Source organism: Haliotis asinina, chromosome 15, assembly GCF_037392515.1.
Source record: "Haliotis asinina isolate JCU_RB_2024 chromosome 15, JCU_Hal_asi_v2, whole genome shotgun sequence".
Lineage (NCBI taxonomy): Eukaryota > Metazoa > Mollusca > Gastropoda > Lepetellida > Haliotidae > Haliotis > Haliotis asinina.
In genome coordinates, this window is record NC_090294.1 from 9,990,641 (window position 1) to 10,008,557 (window position 17,917).

The following is a 17,917-nucleotide window of genomic DNA, read 5'->3' on the forward strand; positions in this document are numbered from 1 at the left end:
GATATCTGCTGTTGTGACATGTAAGTTCCCATTCTGATTTCTATTTTGAAATCAATTTAGGTCATGCACAAGGTAGGCACCACTACTTTAATTAGAGATATATCTAGCTCAAGGATGTCTGATCAATGTGAAAGGGGTGGGCATATTTAGTTACAGAATTGCTTACCAAAGGGAAAAAGAAGCTGAATTTCAGGTAATTCTTTCCAAGGTATAGGGGGCACAAAGAAAATATAAATAATTTCCTGATAACCTGACTTTAAAAGAAAAAGTTTTATAATTAGATCCCAATTTCCCAATATCTGTGCAAAGCTCAGTACCTTATTATGTAACTTAACTCCCTCGTCTACAAGAGCATAAAGTATCAGTTTCAAAGTTCAAAGTCGGATGAAAATTTTTATTCCTGTTTTCAGACAGTGTGCCCCACCCACATGCAAAACTTGATTGTGATAATGGTGACATGTTTTTTTCTCATGTGAATTTTGCTTCAGAATGATTTATAAAGCTGGATGTGGGTAGAGCTATTGATATGTCAAATTTTTGCACAGTATATTTCAAGCTCACCAGACTGAAGGTCAAGATAGGTTGTGTCATGGGCTGTAAAGTGTCTTGCATCTGCCATGCCTAATCTGTCATACTTTTGAACATTGTGTTCCATGTCATTTAAACAGCCCACTAAACACCTCACAATACACTGACAACTCCGACCAGACCCAATGCAGAACCATTAATGGAGTTTGGCTCATTATCAGTCAATCTTTTGGACAGTCCGTGATGCCCATTTCTGGTATCCCCCACCATGATATTGCTGCAATATTGCTTAAAGCTGTGTAAAACCATACTCACTCACTCACTCACTCACTCACTCACTCACTCACTCACTCACTCACTCACTCACTCACTCACTCACTCACTCACTCTTTGTTACTTAATATCTATCTTAAGCTATCCTATATTTCAGAACAATCTTGGCCTCAGAGGAGCTAGTGAGGTATGACAGAGCAAGGGTATTTCTGGACGAAGACTATACTGCTGCAGACAAATTCACAGTGAGTAGCGGGAACACATATATTAAGGGACATTTTGTCTAAGTATGAAATGTGTACATGTTGGTGAATACACTGATATACCTGTTTCATATGGTGACAGTTATTTATATCTCATCATGGCATTTCCACTTTGAAATAATTCAAGACATTCTTTACTTTTTGATTTTGGGATTTCTGAGGTACAGTTCTGATCACAGGTAGACGTTATTTAGAATTTGTCACCATATAACTCAGTCTAAGTAAACTTAGCCTCAGTACTTTTCGTTACACTCCACTACTGAGTCTAACAAAACCTTATGGGAGGTTGCGTTAGGTAACTCTTGAGATTGACCAATCAGAACACAGCTTACCAAATCGCGAAAGTGGACATTCTCACACACTTCATGAACTTTCTGTCTCGAAATGGTTCGGAAGCCGAACAATTCCGGATGCTGTTTAGCTTACGATCATTTCCTGGTGGTGCACACGGCACACGTTACAACCATGACAACGGTGAGTGAACAGTCGCTGAAAATGGTGTTTGGGGCAATATTCAATGATGTCATCTTGCAGAAATATTAGCTAATGGTAACCATGTCAACAGAAACCCCAAAGCGTATATACTGCAGGTCAATTAACTGTGTTATATGCAGATTTTTGTTTGTGGAGAGATCTGTTTCAGTGATCTGAATGTTTTGTATGTCCCTCCGATCCTTAAGTAGTAGCTGTTGTCTGATTGGTTAAATCTGTTTAACCGTCTGGCCATTGATTGGACAGTTACCTGCTCAAAGGTTACCTGATGCGACCTTCTACTAGGGCTTGTTAGACTCAGTGGTGGAGTGTAAGGAATAACACTGCGACTAAGTTTACTTAGACTGCCATATACCTGTGCTTGTTGGAAGAGGTGACAAGCTGGACTGCTGGTCCTGCTAATTGACTTGTTTGTATCATTGCATCCCAATTGCATGGCTCAGTGGCAATCACTGGATTGTCTGTCCCAGACTTATTTATTATCAGACTGTTGTAACAGAGCTGGAATATTGTTAAGAGTGGCATTAAAAACCATACAAGCTACCATCTATTACAATTCAACAATATACTGATGACAAAGATTCACACAGATGTACTGACACTTAAAATTACTTAACTCATTCTTTATTTGATGTTGAAATAAATAGCGCTAACAATGATACAAACAGCTGCAACACTGTAGTTGCTGATACTCTTGCTTCCCATGCATATTACTGTGATTAAAAAGAGTCACGAGAAACCTCCAGCCAAGTCAGTGCCCACTTTAACTGACAGATTAAACCCCTTATCTATATGTACTGAAACAACCTCCTTTTCTTTATACCTGTCAGGCAATTTATAGATTATATACTGTCTCCAAGTTAACAAATGCAGTTTGATTGTTTGTCTAGCTTAATAAAGTCATTTATTTCTTTGCACTTTGTTAAAGTGAGTGAGTGAGTTTAGTTTTACGCTGCACTCAGCAATATTACAGCTATATGGCGGCGGTCTGTAAATAATCGAGTCTGGACCAGACAATCCAGTGATCAACAACATGAGCATCGATCTGCGCAATTGGAAATCGATGACATGTGTCAACCAAGTCAGCGAGCCTGACCACCCGATCCCGTTAGTCGCCTCTTACGACAAGCTGAGTCGCCTTTTATGGCTTTCTTAAAGGTCACATGCAACGTAAAACACAACTTTGCAGATTCTGATACCTTTCGGTATGCACGTACCGAAACAAATCATCAAAAGTGCCAATTCAACCTATAAAGTTGAAAAAAACGCGATAGAAAAAAAGCCTGCGAAATCAGAGATCAAACGATTCACTGAATTTCCCCCAGCGATGGGAGGAAAAGTGGTTTCAACAGCTGTGCTGCGCTGCACCCATAATGCATGCGCAGTGTATAGGTTCGCGGAGCTTGAAACAGTATGCATGCCTGGAGTATGAGGTCGTGAGCAGTAGTCTAATCTTGGATGTGTACACAAACAAGTAAATAATCTATGTGTTACATAAAAAAACTTGTTGATTGTGATAAGCAGTCTTTGTCACAGAGAAAGCTCATTGTCTGGTTTATTGACACCTATATGTCGGCCTGCCTGTCTGCTCAAGACAATATGCAATACACAGCTTCAATCACTGACCACATGCAAGTTTAACTTAACACCTATCAGGCTATATGCAATAAACAAAATAAACTGATTTATGACTCGTGCACCCAAGTCCTGTCTCTGCCACATTATGTAATTAGGCAGGTGTGATACTTGAACATATGACATGTTTTTATGTCTGTGGGTTGCAAACAAACTACATCCATTTTTCTCGGATGACTGGATCTGACGGAAACTGGTGCAAACTGTTATCAGTTTCAAGTCCTGCTTTGTACTTGGACGAATGACAGTTTCCAGCCACGCAGTACTTCACCATCTCTACTGAGATTTTTTATTTGATCGAACACAAATTCAGAGAACTTGTATTTACAAAACCCAACATCTCTAAATACATTCTTTATGGATAACAACTTCTTCTAGTGTATATGATTTTGTTTGACAATGGTATATGAATCCATACTGAAACGACGTATCAAGTACAATAAAAGAAGTTGTTATCCATAAAGAATCTTACTTTCTTGTGACTCGCCATACTTCTAAAATGCCCATCAAACAGATCTTCTTTCTGTACACACAATGAGTCCTCAGCGTATCAGCGAATGAACCAGCCAATCAGAAACCGTCCTTACACTTGAGTGCACAGCCACCTGCTATGACTGGGTTCAGTCTGCCGAGGGCTTCGTTTCGAGGGAAGTAAGCCCAAGTAGAAAATATTTCACTTTTGAATCACAACTGTACGCTTATAATTGTGTTTACTTGTTTTTTTTAAAAGCAGCAATGTATAGTATATGTCATGAATAAGTGTTACTTATGTTTGATTTTTTGGTTGCATGTGACCTTTAAACAGTCATTATATATGATGCAACACATATGAATGTTGATCATGTAGTTGTATCACTTGTTGAAGAACTCAGAAAAAGAATGCATTGCCTGTCTTCTGTTGGAGTCTCCATGTCAAGAAATACAGTAAATGTGAGGACAGCAGCTTGTACTTTTCCTTTGGGTGTAACGTTCATGATAGTAATTTCGTATAACCAAGTTAATAACTCTCTAGCAACAGGGTTAATGGCAAAAGTTCGACCAAACACAGAACTCCAGCAACAGGGTTAATGGTAAAAGTTGGACCAAGCTCAGAATTCTAGCCACAGGGTTAATGGTAAAAGTAGGACCAAACTCAGAAGTCTAGCAACAGGGTTAATGGTAAAAGGTAGCCCAGACACAGAACTCTAGCAACAGGGTTAATGGCAAAAAGGTAGCCCAAACTCAGAACTCTGGCAACAGGGTTAATGGCAAAAGTTGGACCCAACACAAAACTTTAGCAATAAGATTAATGGTAAAATTTGGACCAAACACAAAACTCAAGAAACAGGGGTAATGGTAAAAATTGGAACAAACACAGAACTTGAGAAACAGGGGTAATAGTAAAAGTTGAACCATCTAGAGGGCTTAGCAACAGGATTTATCGTGAAAATTGGATCAGTCAGAGGATTCTAGCAACAGGAATAGGTATGGGCATTTGATCAAACAGAAGATTCCATCACTAGGGTTACTACTAGCCACGTAACCATCCTGATGACTTGGTAAAACTGTTGTAAATTGTTCTGAGATATACTTTTACATCCTCTGAAACTGATTTTGAGTTCGGAAAGGTTAAGATAATTATTGCTAAATTTCAAAGATTCATCTTTAATTTGAAAGGTATTTCTTTTCTAACCATTCCTGGATAATTAACAGAACTTATGCTAAAGTGATTAATATTCTTCAGCTGTAGAACAGTGGGTCAGCTCGTGAAGCGCCATTGTGCTTGAACAGTACACCATCTTCCCATTCTCTTGCTGTTATTTACAGTGAGATGGTCAAATTGTCCCCATTTTAACAAGCAAGGAATCTGGCCACTCGAGTTAGAAACTCATTACACGGACTCACTGAAATTTAGAACTTGTGAAAAAGGTTTTGAAAATCGAATTTTCTCATTGCTTGCTGATCAATACAATAATGAAGAAGAATATGGTGTGGTGCCCTGCTCTACCAACTACACGTGATTGGCTTAAATCACAGTAATCTTGGTGAATGTTCCTTACACTAGATTGTCAACAACTAGCCATCTATTCTACATTTGCACAGATTCTAAGATAATAATTACTTATCCCCTTGGGTCACATATATATATTTATATTCACAGGCCTGTTTTCTCAGCTAGGTTATTGGATGGTAAGGTGTATGTAGACACACAACAGAGAGTATGTATCTCACAATAGCAATACTGAAAGTCGCCTATAAATCTGTGGTAATTATTTTTTAAATTTTGCAATGAAGTGAATGAATAGTTATGAAGGTCTTTTCTGTGATGCTCTTTGTTTTTCTTTCTCTTATTTCTCCATGAGTTGATTTGAATGCTGAGGTTAAAAGTGTATCTTGGCAAGTCAGGTTAAACCCAGAAACTTAATCTTACCTGGTTTTGAACCCAGTAGGACTCAGATGTGCCCAAAGAGCATGGCTCCAAAATGTCTATGCCATAGATGACAAAGGGAGCCACCAGTCACTATTGAAGTTGTAGTTCAAGAATGGCTGTACAAACTAGCATGGCTACATGATAAAGATAATAGACTTTGGACAGTTCGATACAGCTGATGATGTATGCCCCTTCTGATTTCTGTGCTTTTTCGCAGGTGAAGTTCTCAGGTGTATGACTTTTATTATATGATAAGTAGTTGAGGTGCTCAGAGCACTAGACAAGATGTGTATTTGGGTATAGTACACTGTAAAAAAGTTCAAATAAGCAAGAATGCCAATGCCAGCTATGTCAGAATAACAATGCATATTTATCCACTGCATCTGGCATCAAAATCATGCATATCAATTCAAGTGAGTCGAAACAAAGCTAAATTTTTCCATCCCAACATTTTCTTGTTTGAAAGAATTGTGAATGATACTAAATGTAATTTAGATTTAGAATACAGGTAGAACACCAGTCATGGTTTATCAGCCCTTCAATGATTAGCCCATCTGTAAATAGCGACCAATCAAACAGCTGTTTACTCTCTACATGTCCTGTATACAATTGATAATGTTGAGCATACACAGTCAATAGTTTAAGCACACTCCAAATAAAATATCTAGTATTTTTATGCTACAAATGGAAATCTATTTCATAAGAGGACTGCTAGATAAATTTATAAACTTAAATTAAATTAAACTTTAAATTTATAATTTAAAAGTGTTGTGTTTCACAAGCAGATTTGATTTAATGGTGATATTTTAATAGATCTTCTAACATTAAGTGTTTGCAGCATCAGAACAGTTGTAGATGAAGGCAAATATGATTTCTTCCAGAACAAGGTGATAAAGACTCTAATTTATCGTTATTAGTTAACCTAGCAGATTTTGTCTTATTTGTATTATTAAGAAACAAAAATGTTGCACCTCTTTAACTTGTTATTTGAAATAAATACTTTGATTCTTCAAATATTGTGGCCCATTGGGTATAAAAAAGTATGGATACCTACTTCAAATTTGAAGTACCAACCTAGTGTCAAAAGTATGGGTATCATATCCAAACAGTCAAAGCTTAAGCTTGTCCTGAGCTCTGGGTGAAATAAGTTTTAATGGTACATATATACATGTGTTCTAGTACCATTGTGTATTGTTTATGTTGTGCATGCCACTGATGCTGGAGTTTTAACAGTGGGTTAGTGAGTCTAGATTAAGGCCGCTTTTAACAATATTCAGTCATATCACAGCGGGGTCATCAGAAATGAGCTTCATGAATTGTATCCATGATTAACAAATACTTTAACCATGGGCCAACCCGCCACCCCTTTCAACATTGAGACCCCACTCAGCGTGCTCACTTACATTGTTGATGAATTGCTCAGGTGTGTTGTCTCATTGCTTCATATCTCTTTACTTAGAGGACACTGACCTTGTTTTATCCCCTCAGTGTCAAGCAGTTTGATAACATGTACCATGTAATCATCTTTTAGAAATGGTTGCTTGGCCCACTGGTATTATTCACCAGCTCTGAGCAATTCTTTCAGTATATTCCAGTCGTGTCTCAAGAAAACTCTAATGTCAATTATAAAGGTGTTGATAACAAAATGGCCACTTCCCCATGCAGTGGTCAGATATATACTATCTTCCCAATAACTAGCGATCAGACTTGTTCAGTGTGTGATACCACACAGCTGTCCAACAGTAGTTCTCCCATAAACTCTGTCAGCAGATTCTATAAATATTACTGAACATTGCTTTACCCAGCTCATGTCTACAGTAATTACCAGTTGTGACCCAAATAGTAGGAATTAGGTGGATGCTTACTATGGCAGCTGGAGGTGTGAGGAATCCTTGTCGGTATCTGCAGGACTAGAGCTTGATCTAGGTAATGTAGTTATCGCAGGTGCATCTCAAGTGCAGTTTTCTATTTTTGAATAAAGCTAATGCACAAATCATGTTTCTTGAAGCAATTAGAGAAGTGAATGGGTTAAAGGAGATTTGAGCAGTGCAAACTAATATTTTCGTGTTACTCAGTAGAATCAGTCAGTATTTCTATTAAAGTCATAAGTTTACTCTGCCTCTCTCAGACATTCAGTGGAACGCTATCACTCGATGTCTTACCAGCATAGTTGCTGGCATGATCATTCACATTCTACTATCATCATTCACTTGGACCAGTGGGGTAGCTCAGTGGTTAAAGTGCTCACTAGTCAGGCCGGAGACCTGGTTTCAATTCACTTATGTGTACAAAGTGTGAAGCCCATTTCTGGTATACCCTTCCTGTGAATTGCAGGAATATTGTTAAAAGTGACGTAAACTAAACTCACTCACTTACTCACTCTATTTCTCTCACCATAACAGTTGATCAGTCAGTGGCTCACACGATCATTTGCTCTCTCATTCAGTGGATAATGATAACTCTCACTCAAGTGGATCACGCTCTCGGAAAAAAATTATGGATCATATTTTTATCCCTCTGTCACTCATTTCATCACTCAGTTCACAAAATCAATTCACTGATGCACACATACAGTGCGTCACTTGCTGTATCACTCACTCACTCACCAGCATTTGCCACAGAGTTGGGGGTTGGCCTCCAGCATCTTGGAGCCACTAGATTAATCCCTGACAATGGTAATGTCACATGTTTGGTCTTCTTGGTTTACAAGTGTCTGGTTCAGGTATAAGTGCAGCATTCATCAGTGTACACTCCCAGATGAGTAGCATCTACCAGACTCAGCAACTGATCAAGATCTACTAATTTACAGACATAAAGCCATGTCTTCTCATTTCTTGGCCATTAGGGCAATTTTTTAAAGATGCAGCTATTTTATAATTTAGGCTTTTGGCTCCCTACAGTGGTCAATCAGCAGCCTACCTGTAATCCATTATTGTTAATGAGTTGCTCAGGTGTGCTGTCAGAATCTCATTGCTCCATTGCCCCACACTGACAGGACACGGTAAGGAACAGCTTGAGAAACATTCCTTTGTTCTGCCAGGTACTTCACTTGCTGTTGTGTTCTGATTAAATCAAGTGCATTTGGAAAAGCAACATTTTGGCCTTGTACTGGTGCAATACAGAAGGGACAGGACAACATTAGTATCTGCATCCATGTATTCAGGTGTCAACTTTGACACTGCTTTTGTGATGCGTGGACTTTTCTTCAAGCTTTTATCAGAATTGTTTCCTATTTTTAAAGAAAGCAAAACATTTTAAGTGAATTTGCTTGATTATGTGCTCCATATAAAAGCACCCTGTGCCGAGCTTCAAGAATGGTCTTTGTGTAATCCTTGTGAGAATCGTGTACAGAGCTGAAATCTTTAGATATCGTTTATTCTTTAGTGTGCAGAATTTTTGCAGAAATCACATGTATAAGTGCCTGAAGTAACTCTTAACTTCAGTCACTATATAAGTGACAATTACATAAGTCTTGTATTAATTACGTTAAGCTGTCATGGCTTAATACATTCAGTGCAATAATAGTCATCCCTAACTTTTGTAGTTGCATTTTGTCAGTGTTTGAACACTTCATCCCTGGCCACAATGTTTCATCACCATTTGGCAGTTTTCTTGTACACAGAATACATAATATGCTGAATTAAAGCAGATTTCTTTTTCTCATCTTGGGATGCCCAATAACAGATATTTCATTAACTATGAGTATCTACAGGAGATTCTCGGCCAGATATTTAAACATTCAAACAGTTACTTTAAGCAACATCTAGGGTGTGAATTAATCTCTGCCAAGTGTTGAGCTATATTGACAATAGCAATGTTTAGGGTGGGTCCTCTTGGGTGAGTATGCTTTAGTGCAGACTGATTGATAAACAATTTCTGCAACTTTTTTGCAATATATCAGATTGCACCTGTTTACCTCTTTTAAAGTGGATCTGCGCAATTGTGAATTTAAGCAAGGTACTATGCTTAAAGGATACAACTTTTATATTTTATTTTGAATCAATGTTAAGGTGCAGATTTAACCTTTCTTATGGCTGTCAGTTGTTGAAAGACTTTATGTCACTCAGTCTGTCATGAAACATATCAATGGGTGATTACAGTTTTGCATTGTGAATGAGAAAGAACCTTTAGAAAATATACCCAAATAAATTATGTACAACAGCTTGATTGTGGAACCTGTCTATCAAATGCAGTTCATATCCACATAAAGTCCCAGTTCAAGTCCATGATGGACATGTACATTTTCACAACAATTAAAATTAATATTTTAACACGGATATAATCTTAAAACATTTGTTGGAGCCATGCTTATCTAGAAGGCCAAAGATGAATCTTGGTCACTGTAGATGTGAAATATGTCATAAAACATGACAAAACTAATAAGACTATATTCTGATGTCTTCGTCTTGCTTTTTGTTGGTGTTTCCTTTGAATTTATAATGTTTTACATATTGTTTGTTATGTTTACTAATAATCTGTGTGTCAAGTTTCCCTTCCAGATAAGCTGTCAGTGATCAAGCCATGATGGTTTGCAATATATTTTTAGTCCAACTATAGCACAAAGGTGTATGATGTTTGAAAAATACAAGAAAACACAGAAACTTTAGTCAGTGTTATTGAAAAGTACACCTGTAATTCTAAGCAACCAAAATCGCATGGCTAGATACTCTAAATAGGTTTTGGGCCCAATAAGCTTCTGTATTGAAAGACCAAACTCCATCTTTTATACACCATCAGAAACCATACACCAATGTGACACCACCCTGAAAGCACCAACCCTTTATACAGATTTGGCAGCTGACATTTGTTCTGTGAGTGTTCTGTGAGTTGTGGTCCCTTGTTGTCATGGAAACTAAAGTGGATTCAATCATTTCTCTGGCGCATCAAGTGGCAAAAGATATCAAGGAGCTCTGCTTTGGATGAGGACACCTTATCGTCAACTCAAGATGCGATGCCATTGCTCTCCCTCCTTGAGGTTAAGTGCAGGATTATTTGGTTAATGGCTATTTGTCAGGAACATTATTGATTCAACTTTGTTTCTTTTATCAAATCAACTTGAGATTTATTGAGAGTAATTTGATATTGAGTGCTCCAAGCCAGCTCTGTCACTTGGTCTCCTATAGCAACTCACAGATGTGGTACTATTCCAATAAGCATAGGTCTCTAATGCAAGGCCTTACAGATGAGGCATCTGATGCAAAGCCTTGCAGTGGAAGTGCCTGCCATCATGAAGGGTCTCGCAGATGAGGTACCAGATGCAAGGTCTCGCTGATGCAGTGTCTGATACAAGGCATCACAGAAGAGGTGTCTGATGGAAGGCCTCACAGTTGGTGTGTATGATGCAAAGCATTGCAGTAGAGGTGTCAGATGCAATGCCTGACAGATGAGGTGTCTAATAAAAGGTCTCACAGATGAGATGTCTGATGCAAGGTCTCACAGATGAGGTGCCTGATGCAAAGGTCTCACAAATGAGATGTTTGATGCAAGGCCTCACAGATGAGATGTCTGACGTAAGGCCTCACAGTTGAGGTACCTGATGCCAGATCCCACCGATGAGGTACCTGATGCAAGGTCTCACATATTAGGTGTCTGATGTAATGTCTCGCAGATGAGGTTCCTGATGCAAGGTCTCACAGATGAGGTGTCAGATGTAAGGCTCATCAGAGATGTCTGATGCAAAGCCTCACAGTAGAGGTGCCTGAAGCAAGGTATCCCAGATGAGGTGTCTGATGCAAAGCCTCACAGTAGAGATGTCTGATGCAAGACCTCGCAGATCATGATACCTGACGCAAGATCCTAGGGAAAAGGTGCTGGATGCAAGTTAAGCACTGATGAGGTTTCTAATGCTAAACCTAACAGATAAAGTATCTTGCCCATGCAAAGCCTCCTTACTGAGGTATTTGATGCTTTACTGTCAGGTATTGTTGACTGAAATGAGCAATCAATATGGCAATGCAGTGATTAAACAATGCTAGTCAAAGAGGAACCTGTGTTTAATGCATTTCTTACTTAACAGCTAATATGCTAATATTGCCTTTTATTCTGTTAATAATGCATTCTGGGCAAAACCTTTTATGAACCTATAGTTACATTGTTATATACCTTTCATTACCAAATAATTGTTTGTCAATAATTCCCATGATGGTTAATGATATTTCTGTCACAGATGTAGTAATATTTCTATAATCAACACCAGATCTTAGATATGGTGTAAATTCCTCCTTTGTCTTGGATCTTTTGAATCTGGAATCTCTGTAAAAGTTCCTTATAGTCAAAATCATGGTAAAGAATTATGTCACACTATCATGAATAGGACCCATTCCTTAGCAGTGCCATTTTAAATGGGATGCACAAAGCCATGGTGGTTGAGTGGCTTAGGTGACTGACTTTGTGTGCTGCTGCTAAGTGCCTGACTCTGAGAGGGTGGGTTTTATTCCCAAATAGGACACAAACCAACAGAAGCACAAGTGTCTGTAATCTACTGAGAAAGTGAAATCTCAAATATTAAGTGTTTCATTTGACCACTTTCTAAATGACATTGTGTATTCATGAGCCCTTTGTCTTTCTATATCTCAGCATAATGTGCTATCTTTCTATTTGTTGTAATATTGGAACAATTTTCTTCATGTTCGTGAAATGAAACCACATTCTCTGTTTTAGTTGGGTAATACTGCTATTCTGCGTGACAGCTTTGTTCAACTTCTGTCTGTATGTTAGTGAAACAGAACTATTTTTGACTTTGGGCAAAAGTGCATTTTGTATGTTGGCTTGATGAGACTCACTAGTTCTTTTTGCATGTTGGCTAAACACAACTTCTTTCTGTATTTTAGTGTAATGAAACTTCTTTCTGTATGGCATTTGAATCACCATCTTTAACTACACTTGTGATAACTTAATGGAACCTGTTGGACTATGACTCAAGTGTGATGGATCTACATTCTGCATGGTGTTAGAGCTTCTTTATATAGTTTGACTTATTGGAACTTCTTTCTGTGTGTTCTGTGTAACATCAACACTGATTGGGGACTAGCCTCCTGTAGAATTGAACACATCAGTCTGCACTGAACAGACTGATAAATCTTACTGCCATCCTAGTCAGCACTTACTGTCAAGTCTGCAAGGGATTTAAATTAATTTGTTATTTTGGCAGATTTGCCTAGAGATTCTGAACGACAAAATCTATGAAGTAAATTGGAAGTAGTTGATTTTCACTGAATTGAAAACTGCCAGGCTGCTTCCTCTTGAAATATATTTTACTCAGTGTGGTTGTTTATCATCTCTGGCCTGAAATCAGCATTGTTTGGATGAATTGATATGGGAAGCTTCATCTCACTGGAACCTCAAGCTTTTATATGTTTGTAGTGTTACAACTGTTAATATTCGGCCAACCTCAGAGTTACATTTACCCTTCATAAATGACAGGTTCAGATTATACCTTTACTTAGTCTCTAAAGATTGAAGAGATTCTTGTTTAACTTGAAAATGCAGGATTATGGAAGCAGGGTGCTGAATCTGACTTGTAACAATGGTTTGTAATTATTCCATTGAAGTTTACAATCCTGTCCAGCTGTGTAACCAATGAGTGTGTGGATCTGTAAGTGTTGTTTAATTTCATGACTGTAAGTGGATGTCTAGAACCGTCATACCTCATACCTGTACCAGACAAAAAGAAGTTAAATAAGCTGTCATGGCATACATATTAACCATAGTAATATTAAAGTGAATGAGTGAGTAAAGTTTTTATGCTGCTTTTAGCATTATTCTAACATTTCCACATCGAGGACACCAGAAATGGCCTTCACATATTGCACCTGTGTCCGGAATCAAACCTGGGTCTTCAGTTTGACGAGCAGATGCTTTAGCCACTTGGCTACCCTACCGCTCCGCTGATATTAAAGAATCATAAACAGACCAGACTGTAGTAATATGATAGAATATAGTAGTATGAAAAGACTGGGTGGTCTGAAATTTCTTTTGAAAATGGATGAAATAAGTTTAAGATTTCTTCTTAAGACTTTCTGACCTGACCTTAAATTGTAAACTTTACTTGTCTAATGCAGAAATATTGTCCACAGTAATTGACTTTGAGACATTGCAATATATATTAGAGTTGTGTTGGTTTGGTGTGCTTGGAGCCTAAGATCATCAGTTTGATAATCAGTTTGGCTTACGTTCTTGATTGGACGATGCCTATATTCATGGGTTTCACCAAAGAGGTTAACTTTAAAGATATCACATCTCGTTTTCTGACTGAAAAGCAGCAGTTCAGTTGAAATCAGTTCACTCACTCACTCATGAACCCACCCATCTACCCCTCCCTCCCACACACATACTCACTAACAAATGTACTTAGCCTCTCACTGACAATTGACTTCTCACCCTCACATACTGCTGGTGATTTACCCACCCACTAACATTTCTGTAGTACAAGGGAGTTGAGGTTAATCATTGCATCTCAACCTGCATCACTCAGAGACCTTGTTTCAGCCAGAACACACAATAATCTCCAAGTTACGAGGATTACGTTTCCTCAGCAGCATGTGTCTTGATGCAGTAAGCTTTCACAACCACTGGAGTCCTAGTCAAGACAAAATAACATCATGATGCCCCTAGCTGGAGTCTATTGATCAGGATTGTTGGGGACTGTGCCTCTGTCCCTGACTCCAGGTTCTTCACATAACTAGTAGCTGGAGACTCGTGTAACCAGTTTACTGGGCAGACAGCTTGGTGTTCCTGTTGGGTAATTTGACAGTTCCCTTACAGACCTTGCTCGTAATGTGTCAGTAATGTTCTGTTTGAGAATAGAGCTACAGGTGAATCTGTTTGTAGAAACATGACTGTTGCACATTCATTCTGGTGCTTGTAACTGCTGGCCACACTTGTTGGTCTGTCATTTTGCCTCTGGGGTTTGAAAAGTATCAAAAGGCCAGGAATGTTCATGCCAGTCTGTTAGTGGTTTAACCAGTGCTTGTAGGAATCAACAAACCAGAAAAGACACATTTCTTGACTGGTAGCTACTGAAACTGATGCATACAGATTTTTGTATGAGCATGATTTGCTGATGTAATGAAACCAGTAGAAGGTTTGTAGTACCTGAGAGCAAGGGAAATTTCTCAATGTTTATGCAAGTTTCTTAAAATCAGCAAAACGCTTATGTGCATATATCTTTTTCCTTATTACCATTATTACTTAATCCTTCCAAGTTCCCCTTCAGAAATATTCAGTGATCCCATCAGCTCTCATGCAAAACCTCAATTCAAATAATGTAAGCAATCTTCAGTCACCTTATTGTTTCAGTATGACATCATACTAGTATTAATCTTACATCACAGTAGGACCCAAATGACAGCCACAATTCCATCCAGTTGATGTAGACAGTACACTGGTGTGTGATAAGGGATGTTTGTACTAGATTCCATATGATTTCTATGAATATGTTTTATTCTGAAACAAATAATGAAACAGGAATAGGTTTTGTGAAAGAGTTTATAAAAATCACTATTATGAAAACATGCCAAGTTTATAGCTGTGTCTGAAGGGCTTTGGAATATCCGACAAGGTAAAGTCAGGGCTTCAAAAATCCCATCACCCGACGCCCAGGACAAGTCAATTTTCATTTCGGTAAATAATGGTATCTTTTGTAATACTTGTCCATGGGCTATTAGAAATTTTCCACTTAACGTTCAAACTGCAAATAAATTTGAATTTCTTGTCACATCTACTCTAAATGCTTCCATTAAATTTCAGAATGATAATAAAGTAGAAAAAAGTCTTTCTTTGATGTTTATCACTTTTCAATAAATAATCCAGGAAACATTAACATCAAAAACCATGTTGATTAATTCTTTCATAATTACGTCATCATGATTATGTCATAAAATCAGGGCAAGTAGAAACTTAGTCAGGAAAAGTTACTTTCTTAAAGTCACTTGCCCTGTGGCAAGTAGCTTTTACAAAACATTTTGCACCCTTGAAAGTGTTTACTCTTAATGCCAGAGGTCTAGGTTTGATTCCCTGTTGTATGCATGGTAGCATTATTTCCTTTATATGGTTGCTGGAGTACAGCTGACACTGTTTCAAAATCACCCTAGCTGACTCCGCTTCTGAAAAAAGTTGGTCACGGACAAGTATGATAACACTCGATAAGCGTTAAGTGATTTACCATCTTGGAGTATAACCAGGAATAGTCTCTGCTGTACATTGCTAGTTATCTAGTTCAGTGGCTCACTTTTGTGTCAGGAGGAAGTTATGGGGTCTGTTCTCTCAGTCTATCACAATCATGGCTATGTTTCTTATCTAGTAATACCTAGACCATAGTCAGTCCATCCTGCTCCTGATGGAACCTATTATATATAACACATTTGTGTTGGTTGATATTTGTGTTATGGAGCGACTGTTGGTCCTTAAAGCACTGACAAGTGTCATCACTGAAATGAAAACACAAAATTGCAGCCATCTTTTACCTGAAAAATATTGCAAACATTTGTCGGTTAGTGACTGAGTAATTGTTGTGGTTGTGGTGATGTTACTTCCTGTAAGTGCCAAGAGCATGCTTACAAGCATGGATCTGTGCCTGTTACTAAGAGGCAAGATTATATTCTAAACATGAAAGCACACCTGTGATCCCCTTTGTTCATATTACACCCAAATCTCTTAATTCTTGAACATCTTAAAACCTTAAATACCATCCTCTGTTATGCACTTTCAGTTTGTCCTTATGACCATGGGGAGGAAGTGACCTAGCATTAACTTTTCAGCCTCTTTAAACACCTCACCGGAACACCGCCAGATCTCTGCTGTATTAGGCAGTCACAGGAAGCTCATGGAGTGCATACATCATGCTCCAGTCGATCATGTGACTTTCAGCTATATCCATTCTCCTTCCAGGCTGTTATATTTTTCACCTGCATTTCTAAAAATGAAATCACGAAATTAAGAAAATGAGAGAAAACCCTTGTTCACATTAAAAATTAAGTCACACATCTTTAATTAACTTGGAGTCTGGAGTCATTTCAGGATCACTATACATCACATGCATATCAGTCACTAGATTGTTTGGTCCAAAGTCAGTTGTTAATACTTATCACTACTATCACATAACTTCCATTTCTGGTGCCCCCCATCATTACATTGCAGGAATATTGCTCAAAGTGCCTTAATATCATATTAACTCCCATAGCTTAAATATTGCTGAGTGCAGCATTAGACGACAATACTATGAGGCGTAATGGTCTCATAAATACACCATCAGACATAGGCACTGACGTGAGAATGATATGTAACTTGATATGCATAATGTGATATTTTATGCTATGATATTTTCAACAATCAAGAAAACATTCTCCCATACTGTCTGGTTTACATTACAAACTGTAAATGATTTTACAGTTTTCAGAGAAAGATAAATTATAATTCACATTAACATGTGTAGCATGTGATACCCTTGATATTTATCACCAGTATTATCAGGTAGGCTGGTAGTATCAGAATCTCCCTTGATGTAGGAAGCAGGTGCCTCTCCCACACTGCCCAGCCTTGCACTGTGACACAGTTAGTGATCGTACAGGTGATGTGCACCAATCTCGGCACCATGCCAGGAAACATATGTTGATGCAGTGATTCAATTACCTCAACATTTTAATGTTTGTTAATGTCCTCATCTTACCAAGCTTAAGAGTGTCTGAGGAGTTTTCTGTGTGAGGAAAAAGTATGGTCCATTAAAAGAAGTGGGCTTCTCATCCTGAGTCTTTCATGTTAAAATGTAGAAGTGTTCCATTTGCTGGAGCACATGCTGCATGAGTCATCAGACTTAAGCACAAGGGTACAACAATATTAAAGGGATGTTCCTTAAAACTGCTTCTAATTAGATGAACCCGAAGAGAACACTGTCGCTGCTTATTGCTTTGTAAGTGTCATTGCTGTGCCAGGGAAAGACAGCTTGAAGTAGGGAATAATAAATGTTATTTCAGTTTCACCTTGTATCTGATTTTTGTTTTCTGAAAGTTTAATTTCCAGTGACATTGCTGGAATATTTCTAAAAGGGCATAATAAAATCATGTTAGTCACTTACTTTTGAATGTTTTATTTTGTGCTGTCTGAATGGATCAGATGGTTTAAAAGGTGTCTAAATGCTCAGATCATCTGAAAGATTTCTAAATGTAGAAGATGGTCTTAAAGGTATCTGAATGGATCAGTCTCATCTGAAAGGTGTCTGAATGTAGAAGATGGTCTGAAAGGTGTTTGAGTGGATCAGATGGTCTGAAAGGTGTCTGAGTGGATCATGAGGTACATGAAAGTAAATCAGATTGTTTAAAGG

General features: G+C 38.1%; 1 protein-coding gene across 2 annotated transcripts in view; it reads left to right on the plus strand.

Moving 5' to 3' along the window:
• LOC137264833 (inositol polyphosphate-5-phosphatase A-like) overlaps positions 1-17,917 on the plus strand; it is a 122,681-nt gene that overhangs the window by 57,189 nt on the left and 47,575 nt on the right. For both annotated transcript variants that reach the window (XM_067800166.1, XM_067800165.1), the window contains exon 4: positions 959-1,046. In XM_067800166.1, coding sequence (XP_067656267.1) covers positions 959-1,046 — 88 coding nt within the window. The remainder of the gene's footprint in view (positions 1-958; positions 1,047-17,917) is intronic.